This window comes from Dermacentor albipictus, chromosome 2 (assembly GCF_038994185.2).
Source record: "Dermacentor albipictus isolate Rhodes 1998 colony chromosome 2, USDA_Dalb.pri_finalv2, whole genome shotgun sequence".
NCBI classification, from domain to species: Eukaryota; Metazoa; Arthropoda; class Arachnida; order Ixodida; family Ixodidae; genus Dermacentor; species Dermacentor albipictus.
This window is the reverse complement of record NC_091822.1, coordinates 141137542-141153741: the sequence shown is the minus strand read 5'-3', so window position 1 is coordinate 141153741 and position 16200 is coordinate 141137542. Positions and strand designations below refer to the sequence as shown.

Genomic DNA, 16200 nt, shown 5'->3' with positions numbered 1-16200 from the left:
AAGGAAGTATAATATGGATAGAATTGAACATGCTCTCAGGAACGGAGGAAGCCTAAAAACAGTGAAGAAGAAACTAGGAATCGGCAAGAATCAGATGTATGCGTTAAGAGACAAAGCTGGCAATATCATTACTAATATGGATGAGATAGTTCAAGTGGCTGAGGAGTTCTATAGAGATTTATACAGTACCAGTGGCAACCACGACGATATGGGAAGGGAAAATAGTATAGAGGAATTCGAAGTCCCAAAGGTAACGCCGGAGGAAGTAAAGAAAGCCTTGGAAGATATGCAAAGGGGGAAGGTGGCTGGGGAGGATCAGGTAACAGCAGATTTGTTGAAGGACGGTGGACAGATTGTTCTAGAGAAACTGGCCACCCTGTATACGCAATGCCTCATGACCTCGAGCGTACCGGAATCTTGGAAAAACGCTAACATAATCCTAATTCATAAGAAAGGAGACGCCAAAGATTTGAAAAATTACAGACCGATCAGCTTACTGTCCGTTGCCTACAAACTATTTACTAAGGTAATCGCAAATAGAATCAGGAACACCTTAGATTTCTGTCAAGTAAAGGACCAGGCAGGATTCCGTAAAGGCTACTCAACAATAGATCATATTCACACTATCAATCAGGTAATAGAGAAATGTGCGGAATATAACCAACCCTTATATATAGCTTTCATTGATTACGAGAAAGCGTTTGATTCTGTCGAAACTTCAGCAGTCATGGAGGCATTACGGAATCAGGGTGTAGACGAGTCGTATGTAAAAATACTGAAAGATATCTATAGCGGCTCCACAGCCACCATAGTCCTCCATAAAGCAAGCAACAAAATCCCAATAAAGAAAGGCGTCAGGCAGGGAGATACGATCTCTCCAATGCTATTCACAGCATGTTTACAGGAGGTATTCAGAGACCTGGATTGGGAAGAATTGGGGATAAAAGTTAATGGAGAGTACCTTAGTAACTTGCGATTCGCTGATGATATTGCCTTGCTTAGTAACTCAGGGGACCAATTGCAATGCATGCTCACTGACCTGGAGAGGCAAAGCAGAAGAGTGGGTCTAAAAATTAATCTCCAGAAAACTAAAGTCATGTTTAACAGTCTCAGAAAACAACAGCAATTTACAATAGGCAGCGAGGCACTGGAAGTCGTAAGGGAATACACCTACTTGGGGCAGGTAGTTACGGCGGATCCGGATCATGAGACGGAAATAATTAGGAGAATAAGAATGGGCTGGGGTGCATTTGACAGGCATTCTCAGATCATGAACAGCAGGTTGCCATTATCCCTCAAGAGAAAAGTATACAACAGCTGTGTCTTACCAGTACTCACCTACGGGGCAGAAACCTGGAGGCTTACGAAAAGAGTTCTACTCAAATTGAGGACGACGCAACGAGCTATGGAAAGAAGAATGATAGGTGTAACGTTAAGGGATAAGAAAAGAGCAGATTGGGTAAGGGAACAAACGCGAGTTAATGACATCTTAGTTGAAATCAAGAAAAAGAAATGGGCATGGGCAGGACATGTAATGAGGAGGGAAGATAACCGATGGTCATTAAGGGTTACGGACTGGATTCCAAGGGAAGGGAAGCGCAGCAGGGGGCGGCAGAAAGTTAGGTGGGCGGATGAGATTAAGAAGTTTGCAGGGACGGCGTGGCCACAATTAGTACATGACCGGGGTAGTTGGAGAAGTATGGGAGAGGCCTTTGCCCTGCAGTTGGCGTAACCAGGCTGATGATGATGATTTTATAACGGGAAATGTCAGCATCAAACACGGCAAGGCATCTCTTTCCCGGCACGTGCTAAAGGCACCTGATGCAGGCAAATGCCAATGCTATTTGGTATCTGTATCAATTTTTCATATTTTCATGGGGAAAAAAGAGAAGTGATATAAGTGAGTGAGTGAGATATAAAAAAGAAGGCAGGGATGGTAACCAGCCAGGAGTCCGGTTGGCTGCCTTACACTGGAGGAAGAGAAAATGGCAACAGAAAGAAGGGAGAGAGAAATGATATAAAAAGTCCGAGGATGCCTAAGCACTTGTGAGTCGTGAATGCGAAAGTATTGATGTCCAGTTGAACGCCGCTGAGGGGTCCTTCGAGTTTTTTACTGCGACTAATGTACCGTAGCGGTATGTGCTGCCCGAGGCAGCAAGCAGCAGTAGTGTGCGGGGCCAACGCCGTATGCCACCGACGTCCTGCGCGACGAGAGACCGAGGAAGCAGCAGCGGCTACGAAAGCCAGCCGGCAGGCACGCGCAGCTGCTAAGCGTAGTGGGAGTGAGAGAGAGAGAGAGAGATACGGATATCGAGCCGGCTTCCGAGAACGATATTGCGGCAGCCACAAGCGCTTGTCACGCGACTGCCTCGCCGACGACATCACTTGTCGCCCAAAGTCGTCGCGTCACCTATCTGCTCCGTCGTGGCGTGCTGGTGACGTGGCGTGGTGGCGATGCCCTTTCCCGTCACGCAACGCCTGGAGCGCTAAAGCAGCACGTGAGCCGTTTCGCCCGATCTGTTACATCGAGGCGCACTCGTGACGTAGCGTCGCAGCCAATGGGGAATTTGGGTGCCCTTTCGCTGCTACAGACGCCGGCTTTTTCCATCAATGGGCCATTTGATGATTTCGCATCAGAATGCCCCGCAAAAGATGCTACAGATAGTCAGTTTCACAGTTACAAGCACAGAAAAGATTTGAGTTGAAACAGGCGCATAGGCGCGAGCAGAAACATTTACGCAATTTTGCACAACACGGTGACCCGAAACACGTTCATCTGTGCATCTCCAGTGACAAGGTGCAGCTATGCAGCACGGTGCATTAGGTGCACATGTACTGCAATTGGAAAGAACGAACACAAATGCCCGCGTTTTTTTTTACCCTTCTAGTTCTTCCTTTGTCCTTGTTTTGCACACCAGCCTTTCCGTTCCATGAATGCCTCAATAAACTATAGCCTAAAAAAGAAAAAAATGAAAAGAAACTTAAGAGAAACGGTCATTGAAGCAATGCCGTAAAGGCTCATGAACAAAAAAACAAGAATAAAAAGGTGAAAACACCATTCTTAAATTTTGTAGACCGGCAAATCAGCTCTGGGGAAGCCGAAAGTCACGAGGAACCCTTCAACTGCGGAGCTTTCTTTCTGAGAAAGCAGTATGTGTTTCTTTTGTAGCTTCGTGTTACAAGTCGGATGGTTGCCAATTTTTCTTTATGCTTATTCTTTCCGTTTCTTTCTCGTTATTCGGGGTGATACACTTACGGCTTTCTTATACTGCGTGCTCATTAAGGCGGGAAGGAAGCTGGGATAAGCGTGCAACTGTTTTTCACAGATGCAAGAAATTGTGCTTTCATGCAAAAGCCACAATTTAAAGTACACCATTTGTCAAAAGTACGCTGCCTACTCGGGGTCTCCAGCACATATGTAGTTCGAATGTGCGGTGTGGTTAACGTGGCGCTTTTGACGCTCCAGAGCTCCGGATGGTGACTACGAGTGTCTTTTCAGTCTCAAAAACAAGAAAGGGACTGACAGACGGAATAGCACACTGTGGTATAAAGTTTGTAAACAGGGATAAGATGCCTCAGACAGGCTGGCCAACGTTTCGATAGGAGGACCTATCTTCGTCAAAGGCGGCCTCGTCATCCTCGGCGTGTTAGTTTTAAAGGGTTAGTGCAGTGACGTCACGTGCGGGTGTTGTCGCTGGCGGCTGGTTTTAAAGAGAGAGATTACCAGAGGAAACAAGCGCTGTCGTCCGACGTCTGTGAGCTTCATTCTCAAGACGAGGGGACAAGAGCGTGAGAGTGGACACGCGGGGAGAAAAGAAAAGAAATACAAGCAGAAAAAAGGGAAAAAAGGAAAAAAGGGGGTGGGGGAAGCCAGGGCGGCACCAAGACAGACAAAAAAAGAGGGGGAGAGTGAAAGAAAAAGAAAGAGAAAAATGAATTTTTTAAGAAATACGGGGGCTTGGAAGCGTGTTGGGGATGCGAAAGGTTAGGAGGTATTAAGGAGGAGTCGTTGGCGGCAAGTTTTTGAGGCATTAGAACGGTGAGTAACACAAAAGACAAAAGAAAGAAAAAAAACCCAGACACACAAAAAACATGAGTTGAAAGTGACTTGAGTAGCATAGTAGCAATACGTCGAGTAATTTTGAAATAGTTAAGATGGCGACGAGGAATCTGCGGTGCAATGTATGGGGTGACTGAAAGGCAGCGGCATGGTCTTTCAAGGGGCACTGACCCACGCGCTCAACGTAGGTGTCGTTACGGCAGCATCCAGAAATGGCGATACTCTGGGTTGAGGCGCCGAAAAAGGCATGTTGACTTCGGAATGTGTTGTCGAGGGGGTTTCAAGAAAAAAAAATAGATTAAAAAAAGGGGGGAAGGGAAGGGAGAGGGGGGCCGAAACCGGAATAACAAAGAGGAAGGTGACGCGCGCAGAAGCGGGCGGGGGCAACTGTACATGGAAGAAGGGGATCGTACAGTTGGTATAGACGTAAAAACCTGAAAGAGTACATTAAATTGAGTAGTAGGCAGGAAAAATTTTTTTTCGAAATGGAAGAGTAGGTGAGGTTAAGAATTAAAGTTGGCTGGTGGCCAACTTCAATTGGCCACCAGCCAACCAATTGGTTTTGTGCATGGGTTGATGATATGAGAGTTTCAGATTTAAGTTACAGCTTTTAAAAATTCTAAGTTGCCGCGTGCCAAATTAATTCCTGTCGGGTGTAGGCAATTAAACTTGTGTATGAGGTATGATTCCGTATACTTCCTTTCGCGAGGGGAACGGACATTTGTTTGTAGTATACACAGCCTTGCTTTGTCAAACATATGACCATGTTCATTAAAGTGGCTGCCTACTGCTTTGGGTAAATTGTGTTTTGTGTCCGCGCGGTGACCATTGAGTCTCGTATTAATTTGTTGTCCAGTCTCACATATGCATTGTTTCCTACAAGCGGCGCATTCTAGACAGTAGACTACGTTGCTTGATGTGCAGGTGAAAGTCGAAATTACCTTGTGTGTGTAATTCGACGCTGTACTTTTTACTGTAGTAGTAGATTGAATGTGTTTGCATGTAGAGCACCTGGGGCGGCCACAGGGATTGGTTCCCAACTTCCTCTTTTTCTGTAGTTTGGTGTGCACACGAACATCTTTAAAGTTAGTGTTGCGTCTGTAGGCTACTCTGGGAGGGTCGGGAAAAATCTTCTTAAGTTTCTGGTTGCTGGTGAGAATTGGGTAGTATTTACTTAGGATGTTATTCACGTTTGGGAGTGCGTTTGAGAATTTAGTAGTAAGAAGAGGCGTTGTTGTTCTTGTGATCCTCGGGCGGGGCTTGAGGACCTCGGCTCGATCAAGTTTGGTTGCAGCGATGTAGGCTGTTTGAAGGTCACTGTTTGGGTGGTTCCTGTTCGATAGCGTTCCTTTAAGGTGATCGAGTCTATCTATGTAGTCTTGGTTTTCAACGCAAATGCGACGTAGTCGTGTGGCTTGGCCTTTAAAGATGCCTTGTTTGCAATGTCTGGGATGGTGGCTGGCATATTCTAGGTACTGTTGTTTGTCGAAAGGTTTCTTATACAGCGTTGTCTTTAGTTCACCATTGTCAATGTATATTGTTGTGTTCAGAAAGTTTATGCGCTCAGTTGAGGATTCTGATGTGAATTTTATTGTTGGGTGAACAGAATTTAGAAAGGCTACATATTTATCTGGACTGTCTTGACCATGTCCCCAGATTATGAGTATGTCGTCTATGTATCGTAGGTATGTGTGGGGCTTGGTGGTGCAGCGCGATAGGAAATCTGTTTCTGTAATCCCCATAAATATGTTAGCGTAGGTTGGTGCAAAAGGCGTACCCATGCTTGTACCATGTATCTGTAGGTAGTAACTCTCATCAAATTCGAAGTAGTTATGTGTTAGAACTAATTCAAGGAGAGACAGGTAGACTTCAGTAGAGTGTTGTGCATTGTGTTTAGACAGCATTTGTTTTATCGAAGATAAACCATCAGGGATTGGAATGTTGGTGTACAGCGCCGTGGCGTCTAGTGTTGCGAGAATTGTGTTGTGGGCTAGTGTGCCTTTAGTATTAATGTCTTCTATAATTCTCAGCAGGTGGGGCGTATCTTGTACAAATGACGGAAGTGCTTTTGGCAAGTCACCAAGGTAGTGGTTAAGGATGTGGAGATGCTCTCTGTCGGGGTGTTGTTGTTTCATACTATCGGACGGCCTGGGATAATAGCAGTGTATAGTTCAGCGGATGGAATTTTATGAATTTTCGGAAGGAGGTAAAAACGGGTGTTCGAGCTTGTGGCATGCAGCAGAAACTTCCTTAAACAGCCTGTAGTCACAGCCTGACGGTCGCGCGCAATGTAGCCCGCATGCTTTTGACAGAGAGTGTACATCGTGTTTTACTAACACTTCCTTGTTGCGATAAACAGTGTACAGTGTTAAACCGTGTGAACGATATGTTCTCTTTCAGAGAGCACGATGAAACGCCTGCCATCATCACAAAGCCTGACGAGGTCAGTATGTATGTGGCATTGAACGTCCGCATTAACGCGACCGCAGGAAACTGGTGTAGTCATAGGAAGATGCAACGTTGGCTGGAGTGCGTACAAAGTTTGGCATATGTGAAATATTGTCCACTCAGACTCGATGATAACAGTGAGTTCGGAGTGCTTTTCATAATGAAGAAAGATGGCGAGGTGGGCGAGTTGGTTAGCGCTCATTTTGAACGTGGAACACAGCGAAAATGAAGGGAAACAAAAGACGAGAAAAACGCCGCACCGCGTCGTCGCTATTTCAGCCTTTTGCTCCTGCTTGTTTGCAGCGTGTTACGCACTCAAAATGTTTTTTTTTATGTCTGATATTTACAAACAAATTAAGAATGCACTTGCACCATAATGCAACTAGATTTCCGTTACGATAACAGCACAGAAGGCCCAAAGAAAAACAGCACTTGAAGAGGAAACAATGCCGAACAAAAAAGAAATTAACGAATAAAAAAAAATAACGTTGAAAGAATTCTCAGGTCTTTAAGTCGTCTGGTCAATGCAAAACTAAATGGCCCCTTAAGTCCTCGAACGAATGCAAAGGTAAATGACAGTTTTTTATATGGCAATTGGTTCAGTAGGATTCATGTGACCATTCGGTGCTACGACTTCTTATTTCCCATGATCGCACTACTTTCTTTTCTTTCTTCAGTTAAAGGCATTGTCTAAGAACCTACAAGAACGGGGTCAGGAGGAATTTGTGGGCAGTGGCGTAGCTAGGTCGTCTGGCACCCGGGGCCCTTAGCTCTTCTGTCAACCCCCCCCCCCTCCCCGGGTGTAGTCGAGGGAGGCGAGGATATCGACAATTTTCGGGTGTCTTCAGACGTATATGACACCCCCCCCCCCCCCTACTGGCCCCGTGCACCCGGGGCCCACGGCCCCCCGGCCCCCCCTGTTGCTACGCCACTGTTTGTGGGTGCCTTAATTTTACAGTCGCTTCAAGCAGGTGCAGCGATGAGTTGATAAGATGGCGAGCTTTTTGCTGAGCCTGGCGCAGACAGAGCGATCTGGTGCCTTTTTTTGCTTGGTGTAGGTGCGCATATTCGCATTCAGCTAACCTGCGAATAAGACTTTATGCGTAGTCACAGATACAAGAGGAAGCTGAAGCATCATTGTAAGGCGTGCTTCCTCCGATCCTAGCTTCGTCTAACAGATACCACGTTAAAACGCCAACACCTTGACGCAAGCAAAATAGAATGCATAAAAAGTTAGCGTTACGTTTTCCGAGGCAGCCTGGAGCTTTTTCTGCAATGATATTGGTTGTACGGGCCTGAAAAAAAAATAAAGCAAGAACTGGGGGAGCTATAACGCAAGTGACAGAAAGAAATTGAACGACGCTAGAATGGAAACATTAAACAAAATTGTTGTCCTACAGCGAGCTGGGAAGGTCGGAGGATTCATTCGCAAAATAAAATAGAAAAAGAAGAATTAAGAAACGAATACACTAAAACAGCGCTGCATCGCCCTTCCTTGCTTAGCGAATTCGTGTTTTTTTGTGTGTGTTTCTTATTTCGCTTTTTTGTTGTTGTTGTTGAACTTCTGATTGGGGTTGATTCTGATTGAAGAAGGTTTGAGAAAGGGTAGAAAAGTGAGCAGAAGGAAAAGTAGATTGTGAGGTAGTGAAGCGTTCGACAACGTTCACAGCGCGTCGAGCAGCCCCAGTGTGTAAACAAAGAAAGAAAAAAAAGAAAAAACCAACGAAAATAAAACAAAGAAACGAAGTGTTTTATAAAGCACTGGAGACGACATTTGGGCTAGTTGGTTATTCACGATCGTCCACTAACAGCGCGTAAAGAACAAGGGCCGAACGTGCAGCGTACGCGCTGTTATTTGACGTCCACAAAGCAATTCGAGCCGACGCCAGCGAAAGGCCAAAGTACACCCTACCTTAGGACTGTACCCGGGTAACCGTAGTGAGCTGAGAGCTTTGGGTCAACCGGAATCCTCTCTCCGTATACGCTATCAGCTAGAATGTCTTGCTTGTTCGCCGCAGGTCAACGGTGACGAAAAGGACGGCGACGCGAAAGACGGCGAATACGGTGGCGACGATAGCGAAGAGGAAATCGACCAAAGCCTGAAGGACGCCTTCAACGAAGTGGCCTCCGAGGACGGCACCGTCTGCTGCAGCACACTCAAAACTTTGCTCAAGAACGTGTCCGAGCGGGGTACGTTAAGAATTACCGCCCCGTCACTCGCGTAGCTTAGGCATGCGCTAACGGAAGACATTAATTGAAGGCCGTTACAGTTCTGTGCTGAAACTTGGCAGCCCATTTGTGAAGGGCAGTGACAGGAACTTGATATTTACCTTTTAAAGACTGAAAACAACCTTGTCCGTCATTTTCTACCATATAAAATCGCCTTCGCTCTTTGCATACCCGGCCCGTCGAAATTATCGTGCAAGAATGATAAGAGCGAGCAACAACAGCTCGCCAAAAACAGAAGGCCGCCTATTTTCAACACTTTCTCCATCCAACTTATCATAAATTCACAAATCAATTTTGACGCAAATTAAACAAAATATTCGTCGTCGCTCTCGCGGCGGCTCGTCCCTTGAGCATCGCTCGATGATATCGTAATAATATGTATGACGCGTTTCTCTTAATGCAAAGAGAGAGTTCGTGTACACTGAACCAATTTGAAATAATGCTTTCTTTTATTTCGCGGCAAAACGAAGTGATAGGACACGCGAGCGAAAGTTTCTTAATGTGACAGCCTCATTGTTGCCACGGCGCGCACGATGGCGTCATCTAGCTGTACTTCCTCGACTTTGTTGCCTTACTATATGCGATCAATATGCTTGCCGCCAACAATTCCAATGTCAACTGACCGATCAAGCAGTCGTAGAATCAATGAATGAATCTATACTTTGTTGCATCACTGAAGGGAAAGCTTCACAGCCTCCTTTGTAAACCATAACGTGAAGTTATTGTAGCATTCACGAAAATGGCTTAAGGCCCTCATAAGACAAAACGAATGTGTAGGAAAAAACATAAGTGACCATTCTTTATTCATCCAACAGAAATTGGGTCATCCACTGTAATATTTATTGTGCGAGAGAAGACACGCACACAGACAACAAACTCTTCTTTTGCGGTAGATTTCCGATGGCTTTTACTGGGTAGCATAGGGTCAGTAAGAAACGACATTTCAGTAAGAATTGTTTAGCTTCACCTCATTTAAGCGGAATGAGCACGACATAGCGAAGGAGCAAATACGCAGAAACGTGCTCGAAGCTGTTGCCTGACAACATAACCTAAGGTTGACAGATAAAAAAAAATACACCGGCAACCTTTCGTTCAATGCCAGGTACTGTCTTACTTTTTTTTTTCGACCAACTCCTTACACTTGGGCATGCTTTCAGTAACGTACTTTCTTTCTTTCGTATTTCAGATGGTGGTCCTCTGGATTTCTCATTGGACATATGCCGAAGCATGGTGGCCCTCATCGATGTATCCTTTCAATGTAAAAAAAAAAGATAAAAAGAAAAGAACCTGCGGTTTGCAAACTGCTTTAGCGTTCCAGATATATATATCAGCCATTGTGGGCACTTATTCATTTCTTGAATTCACGAAGTGTATCCGCAAGCCACAGGAATCCTTGGTTGCGCATGTCGTATGTAACTTTTATGAAACGGATAATTAATTACCATTAAGTTTCATGAACAATCACTGCTGGCACATTTTTGGAATAATTCAAACGGAAATTATTTTCGTATGGCATGTTTCTAAACGTAGCTTGGGCGCATTTTAATGGAGCCCACTACTCCTCGCTACAGAGAAAACGCACAGAAAACAAATTACTGCTATTCTCGGAGGGACAATCTTTGCTGGAAACGTTGCTAGCTCCCTGATGTAAATGGCACATTTTCATCACTGGATACCATTCGTGTCGCCCTTGACATTTTTGTGCCAGGACGACTACACCGGGACGTTAACACTGGAAGAGTTTGCTGTGCTTCACAAACACATCAAACAGTGGAAGGCAAGTAATTTTGAACTTGCTGCTGAAAAATAACAGCAATAGCTATATCTGATGGCACTCAGTAAAGTCGTTAGCCAGCATAAATCTTGCAATATGTGACTAAAGTATTGAAGTCCGAACACATTTTGACCAGTGCGGCAGAACATTGCGGGAGAACCCATATCACGGTGACTGTTGACGGTAACGCGTTTAGCATTGACCCGATATAGCGGCAAAAGTTATTGCCACCGTCGAAACGGGTTATACATGAGGCGTGTACTGCAGCAAGACTCCTCTTTCTTGTTTCCCTAAGAACACTCGGCGCCATCTAGCACCGCCACCACAAAGCATGCGTATGGCCTCCGAAATACATGACGTGCCGGTGCGTGGCCTCGGAGACGAGAAGCGTGGCACGAAAATTATAAACACGCATCTTGAAGCTTGAAATCTTGTAAGGTAAACAAGCTCGCAAAAGAAAAGCAGTGTACAACCAGCGATGGAAAAAAATCCCCGACGATACTCCATAATGCGAAATTTGAGCGCAGCTATATAGAACGTGTTTTCATCTCGCTATGTATTGGCTGACAACCTGTCTTCCGTGGCACGGTGCATACGGAGCAAAGTGTGGTGCGACTGCCTGGCTAATCGTGAGGTGTGAGCGCGATCCACAGCAGCCGCTGCAGACGGACCCACTGCTCATGCAGTGCTTTGTTTCCATAAAGACGACGCACGCTATTCTGGCGTCATCTCGTGAATGTCGTCGTCGCCGAAGAGCCCGTCCTGCTCGACACTACGCTGTTCTTCTCACTCTTTCGTCATAACCTTCTCCCCCGCTTTCCTCCTCTCGCTCTCTTCACTATCGTCGTCTTTCATCCGCGCTTCGCGTTCACTCTCTTCCTTTTGTTGTGCTCGTTCACTCGGTTACGAGTTTGCCGAGGGACGAAGCCGACGCTCGCCGCGGGAACGGGCGCCTAACCCGCGTATTCAGAAATACATCTTAATTTGAAGCCCACGCTTGACTTGATTTAAACAACGCCTGTCGTCAACGCACTAAACGAAACGCAATGAGCGTCTTGGGCGCGTTATCACCAGGCGTCATTTATATCAATTCAAGCATGAGCTTCAAGTTAAGTTGCATTTCTGAATAAGGAGGTAAGAGCTGTGCTGTACAAATAAAAAAGAAAGAAAAAAACGAAAAAAAAACGACATAGACGAGAACACGGTGGTATCAGTTATCTGGCCGGTCTATCGGATATTCGATTAGCTGAGATTAAGAGGAGGAAATGGGTCTGGATAGGCCAGGTGATGCGCAGAGCAGATGACCCACGGTCTGTTATAATAACCTAATTGGTTGTAGAGAAAGGGTAAAACAGTCGATGACGCCAGAGGATTAGTTGGTGTGATAAAACTAGAAAATCTGCAAGCATAGAATGGAATCCACTGGTGTAAGACACTGGTAGCTTGAGATATCTCTTAGAGTGGCCCTGCACTGGACATAAATTATGCTTATAATGATGTCGAACTATAACTTTATATTCTTTTTTCAGGAGGCCTTTGAATCTTACGACAAGGATTTCACTGGATATCTCAGCACGTACGAATTAAGGAACGCTCTTCGATCCGCAGGTGAGCTCAGGGGCTCGATTTCAAACAGTCTCGCATTTTCCGCGACCATTTCTGAGCTTGCTGAAAAAGTCTGTGCAAGCATATATCGTCTGTAAGCAGAAACTAGCGGCAGTCTTCGTATCAATAAAGCTCCATTGATGTTTTTATAGGTAAAATATTGTCAACCAGATCGCAGAGCAGATGGTGATAAGGCATGCGGCAACATACACTATAGTCCGAGATTAAGTTCTGGCACTCGTGAAAATGGTTGGATAACCGAATTCATAACATTTGTTTGCCCTTCCCCCTCCCCTCCCCTCCGCTTTGTTGTTCTTGTTGTTGTTTGAGAAGTCGACGCTAACGTCACGCTTGGATATATAAACCTGTTCAGCGGGCGAGGAAGAAAGGGCGCGCGGCGACCCTTTCCTCCTCTCTGGCTTGTGCGAGTCATGGCGGCGCTGCTTGAATGTGTTGCATTCGCGTTGCGGAACGATTCGGAGATGCCTTAGCTCGATCTCCGTGAAATTTACGTGATGTCAGTTCACACGAGGTCGTTAAACAAACACTTATGGCAGACTTTTGGTGCAGCAGTAGCGGCAGTCTGTGGAAATTTCTATTGGATGCGCAACTATGCGACGCGCCTCATCGGCCGCGGTGTGCGTATGCGTTGTGGCCAACTATTTTGGCTCGATTTGTTTCCGCTCAACAAAGAGAACCGGCGTGTGTGAATTGCCAGCGTGAACTGGGAAATATCAGCTAGTGTTTGATCCTTTGTCGTGGGAACTATACCATAAGAGTGCCCGTATACGGCCAACCCAATGCAACCCCGAAACATCTAACATTTGAGTTAGCCGCCGGTTTCGTTATGACGCGTTTTAAGAATGCTAAGTAGACTTGAAATTACTATACCATGTCTACATAAACCTCCTGTATAAGGCCGATGGGCTTGCCCAACACAACGATCAGTATAGCTGGTGAGCCAGTGTGATACGTATAAGCTTTCTGCTTCGACATTGCCTTTTTTGTCCTGTAAGGCGTAATATCCAAAGGGGATCGCATAAAAAAAAATCCGACGTCTACTCGTGAGGACATTGTTTCCATAAAACGGGTGAGTGCGTCGTTGAAGACGGGACGAACAAGACTGAAAAAGAAAAGAGGAAAAAAAAAGGGTTTTCATTCTCTGCTATAGCGAAAAAAAATAAAAAAGGAAAGCACTGGCTAATACGGCAATTAGGCCTCGCATGGTCATGCTGCGTGCTTGGACCATGTGCAACATCTACCACTGCCTCGGATGCTCGGGCAGTCTGCGACCAGCCGCTCGACCGCTCGACATGTGTGATTAACGTATCGGTATGCACGTTATTATTAATCAACACCATTTTATTCGTGGGTGTAAACATCGTCCTGCCAACAGGGTAGCCGCGCAATATATCTACAGCTAACAGTTTGAATACTTGTCAGAGTAAACAGCACAACTTATTCCGCAGCAGTACCCACGCTGCTGCATCGTCATATGTTTTGTAACTACTCGTTGCTGCTAAACCGCAGCTTTCGATTACACTGAGAATACTGCAGTATAAGGTCACATTCGCGAAATAACTTTTCAGAAATGCACTGTACCGATCTCCGAGGCTGATTGCAGGCTCAAATACACGGGCAAACATTGCGCTGAGTGATCCGTCCGCCTCAACAGCATCAGAAACTCCAACCAAGCCAACTTAAATCACTTCAGTACGTCTCACAGAACGGTTTACCTCGTAGAAGACGCCACGTCCTGCTAAATAGACCACACGAGCAAGAAAAAAAAAAACAGGAGAAACTGCCGCCGAGTGTATATCATGGCCTACAACACGGAGCGCACGCCCAAGCTTGCATACCGACTGCCCATAAATGCTACCACTGCGTACGCAATATGGTGGCGCCCATAAACAAAAGCTGTCTCTAGCACTTGAATTTGACCAGCTTACAATCAGCAGTGATAAGGCATAGTCGTTAGCTCTTGTTCAGTGTACTGCGAGATACACGTTTCGTGGTGTCAGAGTGAGTCTAACTCGTCGAAGGCGACGTTACGAGGCCGCGTTATTCCAGAACTCGGAGCAGCCTGACCCCTTCCGGAACAATGGAAATCTATTTTAAACAATAGGCGATTTGTGCATTATCAGGCTGAGTTGTGCATGCGTCGTTATTTATCAAAAATAGCTAATCACAATGGTTAGAGAATAATATTTCCTACAAGGTTAGTTGAACTGCGATAATAATTCGCAATGTATTTTTTTTTTCTCTGTAGGCTACGTCGTCAATCAACACGTGCTGAAGGCCCTCGTCCTGCGTTACGGCCACGATCGCAAGATAAGCTTGGAAGATTTCATCGGCTGCGCCGTCAAGCTCATGTGCATGATCGGTGGGTGTGACCTAACAGGGCAGCGCTTTTACGCTTTCGGTTTGGCGTTATAGCTTTAGCAGGCCTTGAAATTGACGCCGGTTCTGAAAGGGTTCAGCCCTCACATTTTCTCCATAGATGACGTGCGGCTTCCCTAAAATGCTGTTATGTGCACAGATACATAGCAGCATTTCCGGCTGCTATGTATATGGGCCATGTGGCAAGGAGCAGTAAGCCGCGTTTACGTGAATGCGACAGAATGCGACAGCAGCGCATCACATTTTCTAGCGCATTCATCTGACACGCTTTCCTAGCGCATTAGCCCCCCTTACAGGGATTCGGTGCGCTATAAAGTTGATGCGATGTGATACGATGCGCCAGTTGTCGTATTCATGTAAACGCGGCTATAGAATGTAAAACGAAAGGTGTAACGTTGAAAAATAGAAAGAGAACGGAACTGGTTATCTGTAACAATGTTGCCCTTCGTCTTCTCTTTTCGCCATTGGCTCTGTCGGCATCTTTTTAACCGGCTAACGAGCTAACAGCTAAATTACACCTTAAAGTATAAGTGCTTGGTATATAACGGCAATGTTTGGTGAACCGTCTTCGAGAGAGACGCGTTAAGTGATAAGAGCCATAATTAAAGAAAAAGGCTGGAAGGCAATCCAATTTCTTGTTGAAGTCAATCAACGACAATGTCTTCCATAAACGAGTTGAGGGCAAGAATGGGGCAGTTTCATTGCCCACGGCACTTTTTCCAGTCACACTTCATGTGAGAGACGTAAAAGGAGAGTCAGAATTAAAATTTTTAGACTGAACAAACCTATGAAAAAGGCCCATATTTTTTAACTGAATTGTATTTGGGATATACTCGCATTTTTAGATTGCACTTTCCTCCGAATCGGCCCGAGAATAAGGCTGGAAACACGTATACCAGATACAAAACACACACAAAATAAAGCGTGTGAGTTGGGGGGGGGGGGGGGAGGGAGGGGTTACTAGATAAGGAAGACATTGTCTTTACAAAGTCAGAGATCAATTGACGGCCAGTCGTACTATGTTTCGTATGACATTTATCCAACTCATGGTCAGTCTTTTTGTGTGTGTGTGCATGTGTGTGATGTAGGTACAGCAAGTGACGCATACCAACCTCCTGTCTTCTTTCAGACATTTACGACACCTGGGACCCAGAAAACGAGAACGCTGTGACCGTTAGTCGAAACGAGGTGAGTTGCGCCCTTATCACGCCTAATGCGAAGTCAACAACCGCAGCGTCCAAGGAATGACGTGTTCATTTAATAACTATTCGTCCTTCTTTTTCTTTCAGTGGCTTAGATACACGATGTACTGCTGAGTATCCCCTCCGGTGTGTTCAACTCAGAAGCGAGTGTCGGAAATGCAACTGTCGCTTTCTCGCTCGAAGGTGCTGCATTCATATCGTCTTCAAATAAAAGGCTTTTACTTTCGGCGTGGGTCTGTCTGCTGTTGCGCGGAATGGTGCGAATGCGAGGGTGGAACAGCAACTTCTCAGGCACCATCTCTGAGAACAATTTAACCACAACAGCGCCTGCTGGCAGACTTCGCAATGACGCCTATCAGACAGCCCTCAGTTATCAATCAATCAATCAGTCAATCAATCTCTGTCGCGTTATTTTGTTTGCCTTAAAACTGAGGTACCCTTTACACATACAGGAGTCTAGTTCATTCACTCACTGCGGTTGT

General features: G+C 45.6%; 1 protein-coding gene across 1 annotated transcript in view; it reads left to right on the top strand.

Moving 5' to 3' along the window:
- The window catches only part of LOC139056118 (calpain-A-like), a 39635-nt gene extending 23691 nt beyond the window's left edge, over positions 1 to 15944 (top strand). The window contains exons 12-19 of the mRNA XM_070534012.1: positions 6461 to 6503; positions 8527 to 8698; positions 9924 to 9982; positions 10446 to 10514; positions 12041 to 12119; positions 14386 to 14499; positions 15646 to 15704; positions 15806 to 15944. Coding sequence (XP_070390113.1) covers positions 6461 to 6503; positions 8527 to 8698; positions 9924 to 9982; positions 10446 to 10514; positions 12041 to 12119; positions 14386 to 14499; positions 15646 to 15704; positions 15806 to 15832 — 622 coding nt within the window. The 3' untranslated portion in view covers positions 15833 to 15944. The remainder of the gene's footprint in view (positions 1 to 6460; positions 6504 to 8526; positions 8699 to 9923; positions 9983 to 10445; positions 10515 to 12040; positions 12120 to 14385; positions 14500 to 15645; positions 15705 to 15805) is intronic.
- Positions 15945 to 16200: the final 256 nt, after the last annotated feature.